This window comes from Ostrea edulis, chromosome 9 (assembly GCF_947568905.1).
Source record: "Ostrea edulis chromosome 9, xbOstEdul1.1, whole genome shotgun sequence".
NCBI lineage: Eukaryota > Metazoa > Mollusca > Bivalvia > Ostreida > Ostreidae > Ostrea > Ostrea edulis.
Genome location: NC_079172.1, coordinates 45,780,739 through 45,805,571, shown reverse-complemented (window position 1 = coordinate 45,805,571; position 24,833 = coordinate 45,780,739). Strand labels below are relative to the sequence as shown.

Below are 24,833 nucleotides of genomic sequence, written 5' to 3'. Positions count from 1 at the left end.
ACCTCCGGGGGTCATGATTTCATGAAACTTGAACCTTCTCTATGTCAGGAAGCTGTCATGTAAATTTCAGCTCTTCTGGTCCAGTGGTTCTTGAAAATAAGATTTTTAAATGACCCCCACCTTATTTTTGCATTTTTGTGATTTTTCTCCCATTTAAAGAGAGCATGGCTCTTCATGTGAATAAACTTGAAAGCTCTTCACCCAAAGATGTTGTTTGCTAAGTTTGGTTGAAATTGGTCAAGTGGTTCTGAAGAAGAAGTCGAAAATGTGAAAAGTTTACAGACGGACAACATACAATCAGAAAAGCTCAAATTAAGACACCCCCCACCCCCCACCCCCACCCCCCAAAGAAATAGATAAATAAGTAGATCTTTTTACAAATGAAAATCATTTTCCAAAAAGAAATTTTTTTTTATATCAAAACTTGCAATTCGCCAGTACAAATTTACAACTAAGCAGAATTCTCCGTTTAATTTCAGTTTGATAAAATATATACAAATTGTAAGTATGCTTTCTTGTTTACGATAACGTGTATCAGTCTGTAAATGAGAAATCATTCCATATCAGCAGTATGTGGCAAAATCCCCAGGTAGCTCGGGCAGAAGTAACTGTAAATTAAAAAACAAATGGAAACCGTTTTAAATATAATTATATGCATGCGATGCACCCGCCTTTCTTAGATTGTTACATTTGTGGATAGAGTACATCATCAAAGAAAGGGGTCTCTGATAAGAGGGGGTGTAGGACAACCTCTACTGCGTTCTGATATTGATTAAACACGATATATCGTTTGTAATGATTGAGCTAATTTGAAACTAGATACCCCCCATCCCAATGCAGTATATATTATTACACACATTTTTTGTCGTGTTCGTCTAGAACTTGGTAACATGACATTGGCTTGAGTTCACGATACACAATTCTTGGTATACAGGGAGTGGCCAAAACTTACAACTTGGACACCGTATGAACGTCTTACGTCTGCGTAACGCTGGTCATCGCAACATAACTTAGCTTCAGTGTGAAACATACAAGGATGGGCACCTGATCTTTGATCCCACAGGTCAAGGTCACTCGGTCAAACGTCCTTGGTATCGAAAGAAAGCCCTGATCATGAGGAACCTATATGTGAAATATCAAAGTCCTATCCCACGTGGTCCAAAGGATATAGCCAGGGTTAATGTTTTCCCCTTTAAAATCTGATACCGAGGCTGCCGCTGACACCGGGGTCGTGGCAATAGCTTTCCAGACATGTATTCATCCTGGCGAGCTAAGAAAACGACATAGAGATAGTTTATGAAAAGTTGTCAAAACGAAAACTCCAGAGAAGTATATGGGAAGATCGCGTATTTCCCACAAATCCTATATCTACTTAATAATTTAAGTGAAAATAGAAACTATAGATAGATTTAATTTACCAACATTATATTAAACAGAAACGCATTAGTAACTACCGATAGGTCTCAAGGAACTCGTTTTTCTTGTGAAATATATTAAACATAACGTTAGTGTAGTGACCCTCCCAGAGATTATTTCATACAGAGCTACAGTTGTAGATGTTTATACGGCCGTCTTTAGACGGGACGTATTATGCCACAGCGATGTCCGTAAGTCCATCCGTTCAGGGTTTTCTGTTTCTATTTTCATTTCTCTTTCATATAATATATCTAACTGAAACTTGCTATGTAGCTTCTTTGTAGGTCACTTTAGATTATGCTGCAATGTTTATCCATTTCAACCTGTCTTACAGGAGTTTTGCTAATGCTGTCCACGGTTACGGTTGTCTTGTTTCTACAAAAGATATTACCAGGTTTGTTTTAGAGTTAGCATATTTTGATAGTTCCTGGTTGTGGCAAGTAAAAATAGCCCAATCCTCATCTCGCATGGTGTTTCTAATCATATTTTTCTCACGAGCTTGCGCACATAACCATTCTGTCATAAGAATGCATTAGAAAATCATGATTTTCTCCTTACATGGAGATCAGTACTCCTTTAATACCCGCGTATATAATTTGTCAAATCGTATTATTTTTCATAGGTTATCATTCTGAAAAATCAAAGCACCATCTATACGGGCCGGTGATAAATCGAACATTTTAATGACTGACCGTTCTAATATAATGTCAACCTCTGTGATCACAAAGAGGTAGGAGACATTCTCTCAACACACGGAGCGTTACGAATTACTCCTTAATTACTCCTCCAAGGCACCTAATCCCACCTCTGGTGTGTCCAGGGGTCCGTGTTTGCCCAACTATCTATTTTGTATTGCTTATGGGATTTATGAGATTGATCACTGTTCGTTATCTTCACCTTCCATACTTCTCTTGCCAATTTCCTCACCAGAGGGCGCGTTAAGTGAATCCCTTGGGGGAATTTGACAATCTCAATTCTTGAAAAGATCTTTCTCCACAGCCAAACTATGGCTGAGATATTCTTCCCTCAACATAAATCAAACAATCAATGGATAAATTTTATTCATAATATAAGCCAAGGACGGAAAATTAGGGGTAAACAGCAAGTGGTAAGGGAGGCAACTCGTTCATATCAACAATAATTTTTTCCTATTGAAAAATCAGTGTAAAAATGAAACACTTCTTACAATAAAATTTGAAAATGTAAAAAATAATAAACTATTAAACACATCACCAATATCACAGATGCACATTTACAGCTCTTAAAACGAATATATGCAATTTCCCTTCACAACATTTGTGTTATCATCCCCATTTGATCTACACAAAAAGATTTAAAATGCTCGAAAAATTACAGAAATACTATGGAAATAGATTTCAACATTAAACAAATTAATTACCTATTATTGCTCTTTGAAAACAGGATCAAAAATAAATTACATGCTTTACAAATATATCTTTCCATTTGATGAATGTTTAATATTGTTAAAATGATACATTAAGAAGGAGTAAAATCTTTTTTCTTTAATAGAAGGAAGTAACAAAGGCTAATAAATAATAATAAATTTAATATACATTAATATACATAATATATGATTGACTAGAAATAATATATAACAGGTCAGATCGATAAAATACAAACAAAAATTCATTTGTTAAATGTACAAGCAGCATTAAAAGAGTAAACAACCTGTTTTATGACTCAAAATTACTAACATTTACATGTACCTACAAGAACTCATGAGATAAATTTTGAAAGTGTGCTGGATGTTCCATCCTTTTGTCACATGGGTTTATCACAGAAACAGGAACTCTACTAATATCATTTGCTGGCTGTAAATGATATCTACACATACGTTCACTTTTACAATAAACTGAGAAAATTCAACTCTTAAAAATTATCCATAATTATTAAACAGACATTCTCCACTAATCAACAGATTCAATTTAGCAACAATACAAATAATAAAATTGAATTTTCTCAGTGAAAATGACTAATCACCATTATTCTGCTCTAAAACTGCTAAAATTTCTAATATCTGGCGCTAGAATACCCAAAGATCTACGGTAATAAATAGTAATTAACACTTATCTAGAGTTTTGATTAGAATTGTGGTAACACATGTACATAAGAAGTATACAATATGGCAGATAAAAAAATAAAACAAATACACTCCTCTCACATTGTAAAGAAGAATCTATCACATTTCTGTCATTCTCCTTCATTGACCTTCGTTCAAATTATGGGACAAAATTTGTTAATCATTACATTTGTGACAATGTACTAAATCTTAATAAACAAACTTAATAATTTCTAAGCCGCATCAGAAGTTTTCTTGGTGACAATAGCCTCATTTTTTTATGTACCAAAATTTGGTTAGCAATATCCTTCAGAAACATATCACTGAATTTCTTTAAAAAGGGTGCAAGTGTACATATTATGTAGCATAGTCTTGATGAGAATACAATGTCAACTGGATGTCACATGATTACTTTAGTGAAAACAGTTGTATTTTACATATAGAATGAACATCAATCATATCAGAGAACAAAATTATCCATGTAAGTTTGACCTTTGATATATAAACATGAAAAACATAAGGTTTCTTCCTTATATCATTGCAAACGCGTACCCAGTTGGATGATCGTGATCTTATAAATGCCGCTTTACCTAACTACAAGGGGCTGACAGCTTTACCTGACTACAAGGGGCTGACAGCTTTACCTAACAACAAGGGGCTGACAGCTTTACCCGACAACAGTGGGTTGACAACTTTACCCGATGACAAGGGGCTGACAGCTTTACCTGACAACAGGGGGCTGAGTTTTACCTGACAACAGGGGGATGACAGCTTTACCTGATGACAAGGGGCCGACAGCTTTACCTGATGACAAGGGGCTGACAGCTTTACCTTACGACAAGGGGCTGACAGTTTTACCTGACAACAAGGAGCTGACAGCTTTACCTGACGACAAGGGGCTGACAGCTTTACATGACGACTGTGTTTCCACAATGATCACTCGTGTAAGAAATAACTATATAGGTAGTGGATTTGGTAGGTACAAAAATAGAGTAAAAAAATTACATTTCTATGCTTTAAAAAGAATTATACAAGCAATCCTACTACAATTCTGTGTCTAACAGGCTTGACGTTATGAATTTAAAATAAAGCACTGAATTCATCATGCAGTCTAAAATTTCAAGTTTTCTTTACAGTACATTTAAATTAAAGACTACCTATGTATAAATTTGATTAATGCTTATAATGTTTAATCATGAGTTGAAAGTACAAATACTATACAAAACGATGTAAGTATCTCATTGTAAATACATGTGTAGATATAGTTTATCTAATGTTGGTTTCAAAATGTTACAAAGGTCTACAGGAGATGCAGATGATGATAAACTCTTCTGTTTGAGGAGACAAGTTTAGTAGTGATGTCATCAATTGCTACAGATCATGTACACTGTAATGAGCAGATAAATATAACAAATTGACACAGCAACATGTCTAAACACAAAGGACAAGGCAAGGTCTGAAAACTCTCAACCACATTTAAACATTCTTTACCACATTTGATATGTCAAATACCTCAAAACTTTCTTTTATCATCGGTTTATTAATGGGAAATCAGTGTATTTCAATAATATTGATATGGTCTTATTGAGTATTGTGAATAGGGTAATTTTGATGTAAAAGCTGTAAAAGATGGCTCTTTTGGAAGAAGAGGAATATCAACCAAAATTAAAAGCACTAAAATTTCAAGTCCCATAATTAATAAATATGTTATATCAATATCTCCAACAAAGAAAAAAACCACAGAGGAACATGAACATTTCAACCTACATTTTTGGTGAAATAGCCATCAATTTTTCTGGATGCAAAATATGTCTTTATAACACAATAGAAGTCAGTTTCCTGATCTATAAGGTCAACAGGGTTACAGCAGCAATGAATTTACTGTACATTTACATTAGCTTGCTCATAAAAAAAAACCCATCTACATACATGTATATATGCCATTTTGTTTGAGTTCCTGAGAAGGTCAACGACAAGAAAAGGCTTCGTTTTTGGTTTACAACAGGATGTGCAATATACATACATGGAGAAAAAAAAGGAAATATGGGCTATCTTTCAAACAATTAATTCGATAGTAAAGACCTTCATTATTTTAACTGCTGTAATTTGAATAGTATTTATAAAGCTTGTAATCTCTGCATTAATCTCAGATTGTATACAACCACATCACACATTATCATTTAAAATAACATACACTCTATATGATCAAATTTGCCTAAACTAGGCTAGATCCCCCCCCCCCCCCAAAAAAAATCAAGTGGCTTGGCAACAGTAAAGTGTTAAAATATATTTAACATTATATCAACTTCATGGTACCTGTATTTGGCAGCATGCACTGTGACATTTCGTCTTCACCAGGTATCAAACAGAAAGTAACATCATTTAATGATCATTCCAAGTGTCATGAAAATAAGGTGTGTATTAATTGTTATTTCACATATCAATTAACAAATAAAATAAAAAAGTTGAAAGAAAATAAGAAATTCAAAATGTGAATTCTACACTTTAAAACAGTCCTATTAAAATTAAACTACGGGTTTGTTAGCTGGTTAAAATAAATAGATGTTTATGTATGGGCAAGGATCTTTGAAAAATAGATCTGAGAGGCTTTATAAAACTTTCCAATAATATCAAAATATACTACAAGTGTAACAACATTCAGCACTTCCTCCTAGTAAATATAGCACTTTGTCCACTGGCACATCTCCTGGTGTAAAGGCGTCTAGTGTAATGGCTTTAAACTATTCCTCCTCCATCTCTACTCTCAGGTCTGATGTCATGGTTAATTTCTCCAGGGTAATCGTTCTGTTCCTGGACTGAGCTAGTCCGTTGTCTCTGGCGTGTTAAGACACGATAATTTCCAGGCCCTGGACCCCCCTTGTACACGGAGTGACAACCATTCGTTTATGTTGTTCACGAATTCAATGTCAGACTCGTCGACAGATGGTGGGAGATCGGTATCTACCGAACGGGAATTTCTCTCCACCTTAATATTTTCAAGGTCAGCATGACCATTACAACCTAAGAAAAAAAATATGAAATGATGGAACATAAATCAATATTACTATATGAGTATATCTATATTTGGTTTCCATAAAATTCACTTATGAACATTTCACATCTGCAGTATTCCACTATAGTTATAGATATCTAAAATTAGAAAACTGACTAGTTAAACAAGGCCCCACAATTAATCTGAAAATTAAAAGGCATCTTCCTCTGTCTAATCCAAGTAGCTATGAAAATCTTCCCAAGGAAACTTAAGTTATATCATGTCATGGAAAGAGCTGATGGGCAGACAGACAGATAGACAGAAAGTGATTATTGTTGAGTACCTGCCATTTGGCAGGGCCCTAATAATAACTTTTTTCCTAGTCAAATCTTGTCAGATTAAAAACTGAATCGATTATGTTCAAATGTTGCGAAATCCTACCAAGAGAAATCTAGTTCACTAGTGAAATTTGTGATGGATGACCTGAAAAGTTTAATCCCACTCAAAGTCTCAAAATCTAAACTTTTCTTCACAATTCTTTATTTTCAAACTGTAACCTTCAGATGTTAACCACATTGTAATCAGTCTGGCCATTCATCACAAACTTTCACTTCCACAAGAAACAGAGAACAGTTAGCATGCTGGGTAAACAAAGCATTTCAGTTGCATCTTTTAAAAGACAGATACATAAGAATTTCAATGAGGTCACAAACTTCAAACGATAATTGTTAATAAGCATTTAAAAGTCGATCAACATTCCTATTTCTGTCAAAATTCACCTTTTCTTCTAAATTTTAGGGAACCCAATATATTTGTGAAAACTAGATATGCCCTGCATTTGTGTTCAGATTGGTGTACTGCATGGTTTAGTAGTTGTGATTTACACACATTTCTCACTGACAAATGTGCATCATGTTTCGTGAAATATAGTTAGTAGTTCAACATGTGTACTTTCATTTCGCATGTTATGTTTTCTACTTTTCTGCTGCATATAGTGCACAAACGACAGAGTGCTAGGGTTACAGATTCACAGAGTATGAGCCATCGTTTTCCTTGCAATGTCTTTCAAGCATTTCATATCAAATACATTCAGCTTAAAACATTTTCAATTTCATGTTTTTAAGATAAATGATAATAAAATTTTTACGATATAATAAATCTTTTACAAGAGGCCCATGGACCACAATGCTCACCTGAATTAGCCTTGGCCCTGCTGTCTTCAGAAGATTTTTAAAAGTCTACATCTTTACCTTCTTTAATCCCACAACAAATTTTGACCCCATATTATGACCCCAACCAGTGACTTTACTGAACTTGAACACAAGATGGGGATGTGTCAATATCATTATAACAAACATGGAGAGGATGATTTCTTACAAATTTTAAAGATTTTCACCCTAAAATAATGCATTATGTAAATTTTTATCCATGATTTTAGCCTCATTCATACCCCAAGGTCCATGGGGGAAAAAAACCCACTTGAATTCAGAACATAAATTTGCTTGTGATATGATTTCATGTGGCTTTGCTCTCTTGAAAATATTTTTTTGTCGAATTTCCTATATATTTTCATGCTAAGTCGTAATTTTCTATTTATACCAATACTAGTTAAATGCTGCCCTACATAGAAATTCTGGCATATTACAATATCTAATCAGTGGTTCTTGATGAGAAAATTTTCAAAGATTTTATATATTGCCTGGGATGTAAAAAAAAATTTCCCCTACTCAAACTGTGGCTCCACTCTAATCCTTTGAAGTCTGTTTTACCTGAGAATGCTTGCACATGACTACTCATGGCCTTTTTGTTCTTGGGAAGAAGAGTTTTAAACATTTTACCCTATAAATTCTCATAGAAACTTTGTTTCCCTACTGTGGTCCAACTCTACCCTTGGGACCATGATTTGAACAAATTTGAATTTACAGTACCCAGGAATGCTTGCATATTAAAACTGACTAATCATAGCCCTGTTGTTTTTGAGAAAATGATTTATTTAAAGCTATAATATATCTTCATGCAAAACTTTTATCCCCCATTGTAGCTTTACCCTGGGGACCATGGTTTGAAAAACTTTAATCTGCAGTGTGTTACTTATACCCATAAAAAGCTTTTCCCCAATTGTGTCCCCCTTCCCCACCATAATTTCAATAAATTTGAATCTACATTACCTGTCAGAGGATGCTTGCACAGTGATATGACTAATCATGGCAATGTTGTTCTTGTGGTGATTTTCAAATTTTTTTAAACATATATCCCCATGTGAAACTTTGATCCCCTATTGTGGTTAAACCCTACCACCAAGGGCCATGATTTGGACAATTTTCAATCTTCACTTATTGTGGAAGCTTTTAAATTTTGTATTCTGGTCCTGTAGATCTTAAGAAATATTCAAAAGATGCAAACATATTTTCACTATTTCTTGATCATCTCCCCTTCAAGAAGGGTGTGACCCTTCATTTGAATAATTCTGAATCCCCTTTACCATAGGATGCTTTATGACAAGTTTGGTTGAAATTGGTCCTGTGGTTCCTGAGAAGTAAAAATGTGCAAAGTTTATGGACAGACAAATGGACAGTGCACAGCAGGTGCTCAGAAAAGCTCTATTGAGCTGCATATCAATATGACTAATCAGGGTCCTCTGTTCTTGAGTATAAGTTTAATCCCCTATTGTGGCCCCATCTTACACCTGGGAGCCATGATTTGGACAAAATTTAATCTTCAATGCGTCAGAAAGCTTGCACACCTTAGTTTCATCTTTTTTTTTGGTCCAGTGGTTCTTGAGAAGAATATCTTTATATAATCCCACCCTGTTTTTGCCTTTTCCTGATTATCTCCCCTTGGAACAGGAGATTACCTTTCATTTAAACAAACTTGAATCCCCTTCACCTAAGAATACATGTACTTTGCACCAATTTTGGTTGAAATTGGCATAATGGTTCTGAAGAAGATGAAATTGTGAAACTGACAGACAATGGACAAATTTTGATCAGAAAAGCTCACTTGAGCCTTTAGCTCAGTTGAGCTAAAAACCAAAAAAGTAAGTACAAAACACATTTTGTTATCGACAAAGTCTTGCCTTAGGAACAAAATATGATTAACCTGTGGGGTATTTTAGTATCATATGGCATCCCTACAGAAAACTCTAGCTAGCCAAAGTTTTTATAACACAAACTCGTACATAATTTATCATCTTACCATCATCAACAGATTCTAGTATAGAAAACATTGCAGTAAAGTAATCAAATCATCAAAAATCTTGGTGTTAAATAATATCTTTTTGCTATTCACGAGTCGGCACAACGTGACTTACTGAGGTCCTCCATGGAACATGGCTCACGGAACTTGGATCCACCCCTACGGAAAGGCTGCTTCTTGAGGATCATGACTGCCCCACTGAGGTACTTAAAAACACTGAGGTCAAGGACTGTCTGCCTGACTTCTGGGTTTGTTACATACTCCCCTAACCATGCTCTCGTATACCCAATGTCAACACCTAGCTGATACGCCCCAATATAGCTGTCAACAAAAATGATTAAAATCATGCCAGAGTTATCGTCCTCTTTCTAGGATATTTTTATGATGAAAAAGATTTAAATCATGAGTCTATCATTTTACTTTGACTGCAAGAGAAGCAATTTAAATTATGTTTTCATGAAGAAAAAAAAAAAGAAGAAAGCACAAAATAGTGACAATTTTGAATATTTTAAAAAATAACAAGAGGTACTGTGAGCAATGCTCATTAAGAATACCCCCCACTTGCCCCAATCTCCCAAAGGGTGTTGGTAATAGGTATAAACTACCTCTTTTCTGAGTGTAAAAAACAAATGGCATGACAAACCTTGGGTATTCTCGTTTGTAGGGAGAAATGGATTATCTAAGAACACAGCATCTCCATGCGATGAAAAAAGCCGTTAAAGAATTTAAATGGAAACTATATTGCTACTTCGATGTCCAGTGCGCGTGATCTTTGACCTTTTGACCCCAAAATTGATAGGGAACATCTTCATCCCATGGGTAGTCCATATGTATGATATGGTAACTGTAGGTGAAAAGGATAACGCTTTAGAGCCCGGAAACCATATTGCTACTTCAATGTCCAGTGCGCTTGACCTTTGACCTTTTGACCCCAAAATCGATAGGGAACATCTTCATCCCATGGGTAGTCCATATGTATGATATGGTGACTGTAGGTGAAAAGGATAACGCTTTAGAGCCCGGAAACCATATTGCTACTTCGATGTCCAGTGCACTTGACCTTTGACCTTTTGACCCCAAAATCGATAGGGAACATCTTCATCCAATGGGTAGTCCATATATATGATATGGTGACGGTAGGTGGAAAGGATAATGCTTTAGAGCCCGGAAACTATTGCGTCTACAGACGGACGGACGGACAGACAGACGGACAACCCAATTCCAGTATACCCCCCCCCCCCCCCACAACTTGTTGCGGGGGGTATAATAACTTGAACAAGAGGTACTGTGAGCAATGCTCACTAAGAATATTCCCCGCTTACCCCAATCTCCCAAAGGGTGTTGTTAATAGCTATAAATTACCTCTTTCCTGAGTGTAAAAATATGGTATGCCTTTGTAGAAGAAAATGGAAGATATAGTCCGAACACAAATCCATGGCATAAACCTATAATTTTGACCTTGAGATCAAAGGTCAAGGTCATAAAGAGGTCATGAATGTACATGACACATAGTCTCATGGTGATACACCCATGTCTTATGGTATGACTATTTCAAAACCCTATAATCAATTTTGACCTTGAGGTCAAAGTTCAAGGTCATATAGAGGTCATGAAGGTATCCGACACATCGTCTCATGGTGATACACTCATGTGTCAAATATGGTATGCCTATGTCAAAGAACAAAGAAGTCATGGCCCTGACACGAATCCATTGTCAAAACCTTTAATTTTGACCTTGAGGTCAAGGTCATATGGAGGTCATGAAGGTACATGACACATCATCTCATGGTGATACACTCATGTGTCAAATATGGCATGCCTATGTCAAAGAACAAAGAAGTTATGGCCCAGACACAAATCCATTGTAAAAAACTTTTAATTTTGACCTTGAGGTCAAGGTCATATAGAGGTCATGAAGGTACTCGACACATCGTCTTATGGTGATCCACCTGTGTGCCAAATATGGTATGCCTAAGTCAAAGAACAAAGAAGTTATGGCCAGGACACGAATCTGCACAGACAGACGGACGGACGGACAGATGGACAGACAGAACTTCGTTCGGGGGGTATAATAAGATTGTAAATATATAACTATTTCCCATATAATCATAGGTATTTCAGACCAGCATTCCTGATAAAACATTTTCTAACACTTTGATATATAAAATGTCAAACCTGAATTTTATCTTGTTTTTGAGGATGTTGTTTTTCCATGCTTCACAGAACGCTGTGATGGCCAGGGAGACAACACTGAGCTGTGCAGCCTGCTTCAGTTTACTCACACCATCAAGCACAGGCTCCAGAATAGTCTCCAGGGCATGTTCAATATAGAGGTTGTGTTCCATTGGCAGGTCTGAAAAAAAAACAGAGAGAAAACATTATTATAAATCTTACACAGCCTCAAATTCTCTCCTTGTTAATTTCAAAGTTTTTTGTCTAAGCCCATTTTCATGTCAATTCTATTCAAACATGACAAATGTTAAGGCCAAATCTTTAGTTTTGTTTGGGAGTACAGTGAAAATAGCAAAAATTGAACTGCAGCAAAAATAAGCTTGTTTATCACAATGTAATACTTTTTTTAAAGATAAATCACCAAAAAAATAAAACATGTTCATAACTGAAATTTCCAAATAAAAGAAAAAGAATTTCTTTTTATATGAACATACATTGTAGCCACAGTTCAGCCATGACAGAGACAGAAAATATTCCACAGTTATTACAGAAAATGAGGAAATAAATATAACAATCAGCAGGTCTAAATCACTCCTCTAGAACAAACAAACAAACAAACAAACCCACAGTTTTTAAGGAATTACAAGAAGTTTGTGAAACACTGATGCCCCCATATGACAGGAAAGTAACAGAATTGTCACAAGGAATACACATGGGAGATATGAACGCCCTAGAACTAATCATTCACAAATTAGGGCCAAGGTTAAATTTCATCAAAAGTAGGTTAAAAACCCATGGTGAAAGTCTTGAGGTGAAAAGTCTTGATACCAAAAGAAAGGTCTTGTCACAAGGAATACGAAAGCCATTATCACCATCCATTCAAAAGTTATGGGTAAGAAGTTTTTACAGACAGATAAAGAGACCAAAAACTATGTGTCCCCAAATCTCTGGTTACACATACAAAAACTCTTTGTGATATTAATGTACACAAAAATTTTTGACACCAAATGACTCAAAATGTTAATGAATCAAACAAAGAGAAATCCAACAAATGGACAAATATCTGCTTACTGGTCACCTCTCCGCAACCCATGCAATCACCACCTGGGGATAAACACAAGCAAAATATATCAAGTTTTGCACATCAGTCATTAAATATCTACACCAAGTTCTGCATTTAATCCTTAAATATCTTCATCAAGTTATGCACCTTAAAATATCTACATCTTAGTAATCAAATATTTAGATTAAGTTCTGCACTTAGTCATTAAATATCTACATCAAGTTCTGGACCTTAGTCATTAAATATCTACATTGAGTTTTGCGCCTTAAAATATCTAAATCAAGTATTGCACCTTAGTCAATAAATATCTACATCAAGGTATGCACCTTAGTCAATAAATATCTACATCAAGGTCTGCACCTTAGTCAATAAATATCTACATCAAGGTATGCACCTTAGTCATTAAATATCTGCATCAAGTTCTGCACCTTATTTATGATATCTGACTATGGTACAACTTAGTAATGATATTTGTCACAGATACCATTAATTACTACGGTACAACTTAGTAATGATATCTGACTATGGTACAACTTAGTTATGATATCTGACTATGGAACAACTTAGTAATGATATCTGACTATGGTACAACTTAGTAATGATATCTGACAATGGTACACCTTAGTAATGATATCTGACTATGGTACAACTTAGTTATGATACCTGACTATGGAACAACTTAGTAATGATATCTGACTATGGTACAACTTAGTAATGATATCTGACTATGGTACAACTTAGTAATGATATCTGTGACTATGGTACAACTTAGTTATGATATCTGTGACCATGGTATAAATTCTCTACACTGAGTTCTGTGATAAAATGCATAAAATACAGTTGATGCAAGCATACACAAAATTTTTAGAATGATCAAAATCACCGTCAATCTAACAAAAATTAAAGATTCAGCAGAATATTTGGTTTAAAGTCGTATGGTCTGAATATCGACAAACTTAGACCACCTTGTAAAAACACTAAAACCAATGTTATGTACGTATTTATGAGGCTGTACAATGTCATACGTTATTTCACCTGTTTTAACCAGAATTATTTGGTTTTATATTAGTTTACACATACAACTGTCACTCGGTCATTCAGAAGACAAATCAAGTGACAATCATGTGTCCAGTTCAGACTTCCAGCATCGGTGGTCTCATCTGTGTAAAGCTGTGTATTCTGTTACCACCGAACTGTGTCATAAGTTTGAGAGAAATGAAAATGTGAAATCCCGTTTAGTAATTCACTATTTCATGCTCTTTCAATCACTTTAGACAGTTGTGTTGGAGTTATATACACCATGTTGGGATTCCCCTCAAGCATGTGGAGCTATTTATAGATGTCTACCAGACTGAATGAGTGGACAGATGTATATATATATATGGGTTCCAACTGTATTTATTTTTTGATTAATCTTCTGACTGTAGTCTTTTACATACAAATGTTTTCAAGCATGTAACTGAAAAAAAGTTAATAGCTCAAGAAAACTAATTCATCTGCTTTAAAGTAATTCTGTACAAAAAATAATAGATGAACATTAGACCATACAACTTTAAAGGTTAGCTCAAGGTCAAAATTTGATAGCCTGTGTGTACACACAATCACTATATATATCTCTCTCTACCTGGTTTTGGTCTTTATACTACTGTAGTAGGTATTGAATTAGATATTAGTATCTATAATTATCATCGTTAAAAAAAACTGCAGTTGATTCTTTCAATTCCTTCAGATGAACATGCAAAAAGATGAATAGAATCGGATCATTTGCAAACAAAATAAGAGGCCCATGGGCCTTAACGGTCACCTGAGTAACACATTTTTCACAGCTCATGAGTTGTGTGATGAAATTTTGAAAATAACTAATACACAACACTTTCTAACATATCATTGGGTAATTTGCCATAGGTCCCAAATTCATACTCTAGCAATATTCAATAGAAAACTCCATGCTTGATTGCTCATTTAATAGTAGAACCTGAAACCTAAAGTCATAAATATCACAATCTTAGTAAACGCCTCAATGCTCATTATAATGATATAATCATGCAAACATTTTGCCTCCTTGATGTCCTGAAGTAAAGAAGAAGTTTTCTAGGATACAACACATTTTCAATATATGACCAGTTAGCCCCACCCTGGTGACTGAACCCTAAATCCAGGGTCATGAATTTCTCAATTTTGCTTATTATAATCATGCAAGCAGTTTGACGGCTTGATATCCAGGAGTAAAGAAGATGATTTTAGAATATTGCATTCATTTTGATACTCTTATCCCCACCCCTCAGACCCCTGGGAGGCAGGGTAAATGAAATTCACGATTTTTGTTCAATTGACCCATTGATGCTAAATACCAAAAATTGGTAAGAAGTGGTCAAGCCATTGAAAAGAAAAAGCTGAAAATGTTAAAAAAAAATTAAGACCGGTGCACGACAATGGACAAAACAGATAGCAATAGGTCACCTAGGTGACTCAGGTGACCTAAAAATTGGTACATTATATCTTCAAATTTATACCAATGTTTGTGGTATGTCATGAAAATCACAAACCTTTTGACATAACAAAACCAAAATCATTAAGCGACAGGTGCAAACTTTGCATCATTTCAAATCAGTGAAGTAAAACAGAAATTCCAGTGAAATAGAGAGGGCCTCCACTATCTCATGTCACTCTAACCCGAACGATAATTACCTGATTTTTTACGCCATACTTTTCCCTGCGGCATCTCACTGCTGAAATAATCAGCCGACAGTTTGCTGCAGTTCTCAGTGAAAACCTTCATGGCTGCTCCAGAAAGGGACTAAAAAAATCAATGAAGGATTAATTAACATGTAATCAACAATAAAGCCATGATAAATCTTCTGCATTATCCTACCCAAGGAAATGCCAAATAGAGCATGATCTCGTTTACAATGTGTACCAAAGAACTTGCTTTTTCTTAATTGATTTTGTTTTTATCTAAATTGATATCTAAAAGCACACATTGTTCTGAATAAAATTCTAATAAATGAATATTTCAGTTTTGAACTTTTATACTTGTAATTCAAACAGATATTTCACTAAACTGTAAAAAGAAATGGACCCCCAAAAAATAGATATTGCAATAATTTAAATGATACTTTTATCAAAAAGAGAATAAAATGAAAAAAACAAACCAAAACAAAAAACATTCTGCTTTATACTACTTTAATAATATGAAACAAAAAGCACCTTACTTTTATTTACTTTTAAATGTAGAGTATAATTACCTACAAACTACAATCATTACAGTAAATTCCACACTGAGAAGTGCACTGCCTTTCTGATTTTCATTAGTCTTGTAAAAGTAACACAAGAAATGTTTCCTTTCATCAACTGTTTTATATACATGTACCACCTATACAGTGACGGTCACTACAACGTCCATGTATGTGTAAAGTACAGGTACATTACATGGTCCGTATAGCCCAGACATGTTAAATCGGTTATATGGACCAATGCAGTAGAGCATTCTGCAAGACATGTAAATTTTCTATCAGTTTTACTGGTAAAGGACTTGGGAAATTCTGCAGTTAAAGACACATCCTTTCAAAAGTGGATAGCTTTCTTTGAAATCTGAACTTTTCAATCAGTAAAAACTACAACTCCACACTTGCAGATGGATTGGTGTGAAATCTACATATTAAACCAGTACTTAAAATCTTAAATGTTGACCTATACACCAAAGAAAACCTTTAAAAATCAAATCTATTTGGAAGAAAGTTTACCTCACCATGCTGGTGTTTTTAAAGAGGAAGAAAAACCAGACAAACAAGGTCAGTGTCAACACATGATTATAATACATGTACAATGTATGCGATTGTTGAAACACGATACATGTGCAATCTATGCAATAAATTACAGTCCTTTCACCGACATTACCTTGTTATTGCAAGTCCATGATACCCACAACTCATGCTCAAGTAAACTTGACCCTAGTCACATAAACTTACTTCAAGACTATAATACACCTTTTACATATAGTAAGAATGAATTTGTTTTCAAGCATGGGATGCTTAATGTACAACTCTGATAAAATTTCATCATTTCAAAGAGGTGTGACCTTGATAGCATTGACTTGTTTCAAGGTTATATCATGCTTTCAGGACCAAAACAATAAGACTACACCTAGACTTTACTAAAAGCAGGGAAAGCAAAGTTATTGGTTGCACACAATTTCAACATTTTGAACTGTTCATGTTTCGATGAACTGACCTGTAACTGTTCATGCTCTGATGAACTGATCTGTAAAATCTGTTCATGCTCTGATGAACTGATCTGTAGAGTCTGTTCATGCTCTGATGAACTGACCTGTAACTGTTCATGCTCTGATGAACTAATCTGTAACTATTCATGCGCTGATCTGTAACTGTTTATGCTCTGACGAACTGATCTATAACTGTTCATGCTCTGACAAACTGACCTGTAATTGTTTATGCTCTGACAAACTGACCTGTAATTGTTTATGCTTTGATGAACTGACCTGTAACTGTTTATGCTCTGATGAACTGACCTGTAACTGAATGTTGACATCGGATATTTGTCTTGTAACCTCAGACAAATACACCCCCATCTGTTGATCACAAAGTTTTGATTTGTTGATATTCTTGGAGTTAAATAGCTGAGCATTGTATAGGGCCTTCTTTGTTTCGTCTGCCAAGACCTGTATTAGAAAGTTAAAATTCATTAAACACCTCCTAAAACAAATCTGTTCCTTTTCATTGTCTTCTCAAGTTTAACCAAACTTTGCTATCTTAAACACAATGTCCCTGTATGGATGAACCAGATTTTCCTTAGGTCTGACCGAAAGCATGACGCTGACAGAACATCCAATGAAAATCTTCAATCTTTATCACATTCCAAAAAAAAAAAATTCATTATCATTTGGAGGACTACACCATATCACAAGTGCCTGGTCCGTAATTTGACCTCATGTCATAACCAAAAACAAAAACACACACACACACACAAAAAAGAAGGGATGGTGTCTTTAGCACATTTTTCTACTTTCATAGTTTTCTTGGGATTCGACAAAACTCCAGTAAGTTTTACAAAATTTACTGGATCGCAGGACCCAATGTGGAGTTTTCTTCATGTTGAACGTCTCTGTTAATAATTACCTTGAGCTCGGAAACTAAATTTACCTTGAGGTCTGACTGGTTGACAGTTGGGTTGCCTAATAAATTACCTTGGAATATGTCTGGTTAGCCTTGAATTGTCCTTACAAATTACTTTTAGATCTCTCTATGTGGGTTTTCAATTGCCCTTATAAATTACCTTGGGATATGTCTGGTTAGCCTTGAATTGTCCTTATAAATTACTTTTAGATCTCTCTATGTGGGTTTTGAATTGCCCTTATAAATTACTTTTAGATCTGTCCGGGTGGGTTTTGAAGATTCCTTATAAATTACTTTTAGATCTGTCTGGGTGGGTTTCGAAGGCCCCTTATAAATTACTTTCAGATTTGTTTGCATGGTCTTTGGGTTGTCCATATATATTACCTTGAGATCTGTCTGGGTGACCAACAGGAAGTTTCCGACTGCCCAGGATGACAGGAAGGCATGAGATTTGTGGACACACCATCTTTGTGCTGTCTGACAGTTTGTCAGCAGACGACAAATGATTCCTGTCACATGGGGAAGGTCTAGATCCTGCTTTGGAAGCAATAAACTGCCATCTTTTGAAAATAAGAGAATAATTTGTAAAGTTTGACACTATGCTGTACTTGGTCATTTTGTACACTTCTTGAGATTTCCTAAATCTGTCTTTTGTATGATCAGAGTTTAGCATTTATAGGTCTATACACAATCATTTTAATTCATACTTGTACTCAATGTAAAAATTACCTTTACATGTTTAATCAATCAAGTAAGACTTTTCAGAGAAGAAAGTTGTGTATCATTTTACATGTGATTTAGTGGCTGATTTCATAGACAAGGTCCTTATTTTGTCTGACTTTGGAAATAGGTTCCTAATCATCAATTCATTCAATAACTACCAAATTTAAGCCCTTTTAAATCTATCTTAGTAGATATTAATAAAATTGCCAAATTGCCAGAATTGTCATACCTTTCTATATTAAATTTCCCAAATTATGCACCTGGAACCCCCCCCCCCCCCCTCCCCCCCCCCCCCCCCCCCCCATCTATATGATATTCCTATTGCCAGGGTTTGTCTTACCTTTTCCAGACTCTGGGAGATCTTTTAGGTTTTCCTGGAGAAGACTAAACAGAGGTTGATATGTGTCTCTGAGCAACATCCCTGTCTTTGTGCTGTGGTCTCCGCTGGCCAGTAAACAAGGATAACACTTGTCTGACATCTGACAACCAAGGGCCTCACACATCACTGGAAAAAAACAAAACAACCCAAAGCCTCATACATCAATGAAAACAGAACCAAGCATACAACAACACCATATTCTATAAGAGCTCTCTATATACTATATATACCAGTTTACCTAGATTGTGTTTAAACCTTGTGGATCAAAGATGTTAAATGAATAAACATGGAGCTGGTCACAATTGATGATGTCAACATTTATAAAGAATACAAAGTGGAATAAAACGCTTCACAGGCCGGCTTTCTTTTTATAATATCTATTTCATTTTTCTTTTATATAAAGAGGTGTTTCTTTACACAATTCAAATTTTACAAATAATGGAAACAGTCAAATGATTCTATTTGCAATGTATGCAATGTACCGGTCCTTATAAACTATTTGGTGTATTCATTCATAATACTATTAAAGAAGAGACTAAATAACAGGCCCATGGGCCACAATGCTCACCAAGGTCACATTGACATGAAAAGATCTTATTGTAACACCAATAGCTGCTTAGCAATAAGGCAAGGCCCATTTTTGACCACTACACACATTTCTTTGGGAGCTTGCATATCATTTTCACAAATACAAAATTCATTATACTGCTATTGAATTTTTTTTTTATAAGATTCCTACTGTAATCCTGTATCTTTAGATTTTTACTGTACACCAACTTTAGCTCAGAACATCATAAAGCACATTTAAAAAATATATAGATACCTATTCGTTATATGCATACTATATAAAGTAAATCTTTAAACCCCTATTGTAAGCCTGCTCTGGCTCCAGGAATTAAGAAAATTAAATATTGGCTTCACAAGGATGCTTGCAGATTAATTAGACTATTAAAACAAATTGTACCCCTTTGGCCATCAAGATGTTTAAAGAATCTAAAATATCTTAATTAAGGTGCTGTATTGTTTAATCATGAGCTGATCAAGTTTCCAATATATACAAACTGCTGGTATAAATTTGATTAATTACATGCAAGAAGACTAGAAGACCCTGATGTTAAGGGACCGAATGGCAGATTTCTTATTTGGTAAAGATATGAATCGTAAACATGATAAATGTCCAATTCACATTAAAACTTCTAAAATGTTCCCACTGTCACTTAATTTTCAACAGATTTCAATACAGACAGTGCAGCACATATCTCCTTGTGTCATCAACAGATTTCAATTCACAGGGGAAACATGTGCAATTCATTCATAAATATACTGCTTAAACTGAAAATTTTGTATGCATATATTTTTTTCTGTGATAAACTCACCATAATATGCTGTCAGAATTTGTTTTACATTACACTTCCTAGGATCAATCGTAATTATAATATTATGTACTGTCATACCACATAATCCGATGGGGGAAGGGAGGGGGGTGGAGAACAAACACTACTATATAAGCCAACACTATGGCATAACATCTAATTTAAAAGATAACTTACATATATCCCATGACTGCAGCGCGGTCTGTGAATGGAGTGTTCTGGCCACTCGCAGGACAGGAGAAACAGCACGGGGAGGAAACATGTCTACAGAATACACAGTATTTATAGGACAAAAGTACTACATCATAACATGGTAAATGTACAGTATCAAGATCATAATAAACATATGAATAATGTTCAATACATACAGAAGCAAACTGGAATAAAAGTTGACAAGAATAAATCAAAATTAGTACTTTCACAAAATCTAATGTAAACTACATCGCAAATCTATATTAACACTCTTTGATTTGTAGTACTTCAAAGACCAAGGTAAGACTGAAGTTTATTTAGTACCTTTGAGACAGACGTGTTCCATCATGTTTCTGACCACAGTCATCACAGTTGCACCGCAGAGAACCACATTACCGAGTTCCCCCTCAACTTGGTTACCACGACAACCCCATACAGGTTCATAGAAACACTGCTCTAAGGCTAGTCCAAAGAACTTCCACAAGACTTCCATGTATCGGCCTGCCAGCTGGGAGCGAATTGAGCTGTCAGCACTGTCTCCCCATGAGACGGTCTTGCGCTTGGAGTCGGAGCGAGACAGAACGGGCGTGTCCTGTCCTTTAGGGGGTTTTGAGGTGGGGCTCTTGGGAGATTTACTTGATTTGTGTTTGCCTTTTGAGTGACTATCATTTTTCCTGAGTAGATTAGTTGAATTGCACACAATGAGTAGGAAGTTTTCAGCAAACTCATTTTCCTGGCGAGCGAACTCGTTTAGTGGAGGTTCATATGGTGTGAGGTCAGGGGCTCGGACTGACCCAACTTTGAGAATAGCCCCACTGATGGAGGTCATGCTCCCACTTGCTGTGTGGTAGTCAGACGTGTCCAGGTGGTGGGAGATGTGACCAGGATATTGAACTTCGTCATTCCAAACATAGTTTGGTAATTTTCCAGAATAAAGGATCCGAACAAAGTCCTCATTAACAGTGAAAAATCTGTGGGTTTCTATGGCAGCATATTTAGCACGTTCAACAGCAATTATGTTGAGGATTTTGGAAAAAGGAATGGACTTCACAGAAAATGAGACATGTCCAGGCTGGTTTGTAACACGAGGGTCTGATTTACATGTAAGATTCATCATTTCTGATTGAATGTGTTCAAGGATAAAATAAGAAGTGCTCATGTATCGACTCTTGGACAAACCATTAGCCACATTATTGAAGTCTTCCAATCCTCTAGCAATATTCCACACAATTTCTTGTGTCAATGTTGCCATGTTTCCATGAGCAAACACCTGTAAACCAATAATAATTAACTTCTCCATCCAGTAGATGGCATCGCTGTAGAGTTGAGAGAGCACCTTGCGGACATGTTCTAGATCTAAATAGAGACGCCCCAATATGGGCTGAAGCCATCGATTGGTATGTAAGCACTGTTTTATGTTATTCCAGTGCCCCACATGGGTCCTTAGATCCTCACAAAGAGCATTCAAACAGTAGATCTTGCTAGAAGGTGCATCCATCAGGGAGTTGTGCATGATGGCGTAGTATGTACGATACTCAGCCTGCACCAAGTGTTCCAGGTCTTGGACGAACGCAGTGACACTTTTGATTCTAAACAAGCAGTCCCTGAGGAACTCTAGCTTAGCTCTCTCTTCCATTACAGCTCGTAACTTCAAGTACTGTGCCCCCAGACCCTGGAGATGTCGGCAGTGCATAAAACTAATGCTGGAGTATTCTGGTGTTCTCTTTGTGACATGGTTTCCAGGATTTACAATTTTGAAGGGTTTACGAAACAGTTTCAGTGTTTCCTCAGCCTCTGGTACATCAAATACACAGTCCATGGAGACATGAGTGTTGTAGGAGGGGGGAGTGTAATGACGATAGAACTCTGTTGTGTCATCGTAGTCCTGATCCATCCCAGGAACATGAACCCGGCTCATGGAAAGAGTATCATCTAAATTGTATTCCTGCATCCTAAAATAATATTAAAGAATCAAATCTTAATAATTAATAGAGGTAACCCAGAGTAGTAATACAATACCATGAAATTGACCATGACTAAAATTCATGCTATCAACATTGAGTAATTACATGTATCTTCCACCAACTTTAGTGCTTAAACAAACTACCTATTCGCACCAAAATATTCATTATCAGGTTGATTTGGTGGTGGTGGTGGAGGAGGGGTGCACAACTAAAACTATGGTGGCATTTTTCTGCCATCACTTGTCAGATAATTGTGTTGATTTGTCTGACAGTCAGGTGATAATATCGACTTATCAGAAAAAATATCCTTATTCATATTATCTCATTATCTTTCAATTCTGAAATACCAATCTCATTTTGCTGACATCTATTTTCCATCTTAATATCTGACTAGTCAACATCACGATCTGACATGTTGACATAAATATCTGACAAATCAAAATAATTATCTAAAAGTTGACAAAAACATTTGACACGTTGGCATAATGATCTTGAATAAGGTGAGGTTTGGGCTTCTCAGATCATTATGTTGTTTAAGTGGATAGCACATTTTGGTTGTGAAAGCATCTTTACAATTACTTTTTAAACTTTTCATTATTTGACAAGTGGATAAAATCATCTGACAATTCCATATTATTAACTGACAAGTTGATACAATTATCTGACAAGCAATGGCAGCAACAACTGCAACCATAAAAATAGACAAAGAAACAGCAACCAAAAAACCTGTTTCTGAATCATTAATGAGACCTAGCTGATAATTAAAACATCATAAGTTTCCATCATCTCACAAACAGTAACAGAGTCTATATATGCCTGGTTCATGCTTACAATTTTCATTTCCTTCTATTTAACAGAGAATGAGTTATTTACAGCCATTAACCAAAGTTCAAAAAGAATACTAAATGTACTAAATTGTCTTTCTCCATGCAATTTGTCATTTCTTTTCTTAGTAAAACAAAAATACAAATATAGCAACATGAGTCATGGTGAAGCAGTTCGGCTTTATTAAGTTAAAACAACATTGACACTGTGCAAATTTTCAATTGAAGTGACCATGACGGCTATACCATATTACATACAGAAATATTTTTCGACACACGTGTTTACTCGCCTCTACACAAAGATTTACACTTGAAGACCATCCCTCGTGTTTGTTTACACTAGTCTAATATCCACAGAGCTGCATACCGAACGAAATCATAAAGACCTGCCATTTAACCGGTGCACGAGTTAACCATTGCAAGTTGTAACGATGAAAATTATATACATACAGTCATACACTAAAAAACAACAACATTAAGATGTTTTAGAAAAATATTAACAAAGATTCTGAGGCTTGATATCGCGTTATCATATTCTACTTTTCATCGCCAGGGTGAAATCTGGTAAAGTGCCAGAAGATGTAAACAATCTTTGTTATTAAATAAAAGTCAACCAAGACCCCATTGCTTAATCGGTCGTTCATTTTCCGGATAATTGTACATAAATAAGTAAGATTGATAACCTGACTAGGTGAATGGTGCACTTCCATGTGAGAAAAAATTACCGTAACATGCAAATTTGGTAATTGTATACACGTTCGCCATGTTTCCACAAACAGTGATTGTCACGTGATTAGGGATATTCTAATAGAAAAACCGGAAACAATAGCGCTTATGAATACGGATTTTATCTTGTGTATCAGGCTCTCATATATTACCTATTGTTACATATTCATCTGAATCTGGATTACTGATTTTAAGATTGACATAAATAGCCAATCAAAGTTGCCTTTTGAGAAAGTACACAATACTATTTTAAAAGACATACTAGGTGTTCATGAGAAAGCTTCTAATGTTGCAGTACTTTCGGAACTAAGTCTATATCCTTTACACATTAAAATATATGAATCAATGTTTAAATATTACTGTAGGTTAAAAAATATGGAATTTGCATCCCAAAATAATGACCCATTGTTAATTGATGCTTTTAAAGAGGATGAAAAGTTATTTCATATAAAAACTAGTCCGGGCCAAGCATGACTATTTTAATCACTGAGTATCATTACAAAGATGATTGGACTTTCCTCTTTAGAGATTTCTCATGAAACATTTAACAATTACAATCAAGAATTTGAATTTTTGATATCAAAAATCTGATTTTTTCATAT

General features: G+C 35.4%; 1 protein-coding gene across 3 annotated transcripts; it reads right to left on the bottom strand.

The window, feature by feature from the left end:
• Positions 1-2,459: 2,459 nt before the first annotated feature.
• LOC125658636 (uncharacterized) lies at positions 2,460-24,288 on the bottom strand. Of its 3 annotated transcripts, XM_056149374.1 has the most exons (12): positions 24,231-24,283; positions 21,042-22,669; positions 20,703-20,789; positions 19,114-19,278; positions 18,435-18,610; positions 17,447-17,596; positions 15,607-15,715; positions 12,927-12,959; positions 11,859-12,036; positions 9,799-10,004; positions 9,684-9,698; positions 2,460-6,517 (listed from the first exon to the last, which is right to left on the bottom strand). In XM_056149374.1, exons 1-12 carry the CDS (start codon positions 24,236-24,238, stop codon positions 6,318-6,320), a joined length of 2,955 nt encoding a protein of 984 aa, XP_056005349.1. In that variant the 5' UTR covers positions 24,239-24,283; the 3' UTR covers positions 2,460-6,317. The 3 variants fall into 3 exon arrangements, with proteins under 3 accessions (XP_056005349.1, XP_056005347.1, XP_056005348.1); XM_056149372.1 differs by lacking the exon at positions 12,927-12,959; XM_056149373.1 differs by lacking the exons at positions 9,684-9,698; positions 12,927-12,959 and having other exon boundaries at positions 24,231-24,288.
• Positions 24,289-24,833: the final 545 nt, after the last annotated feature.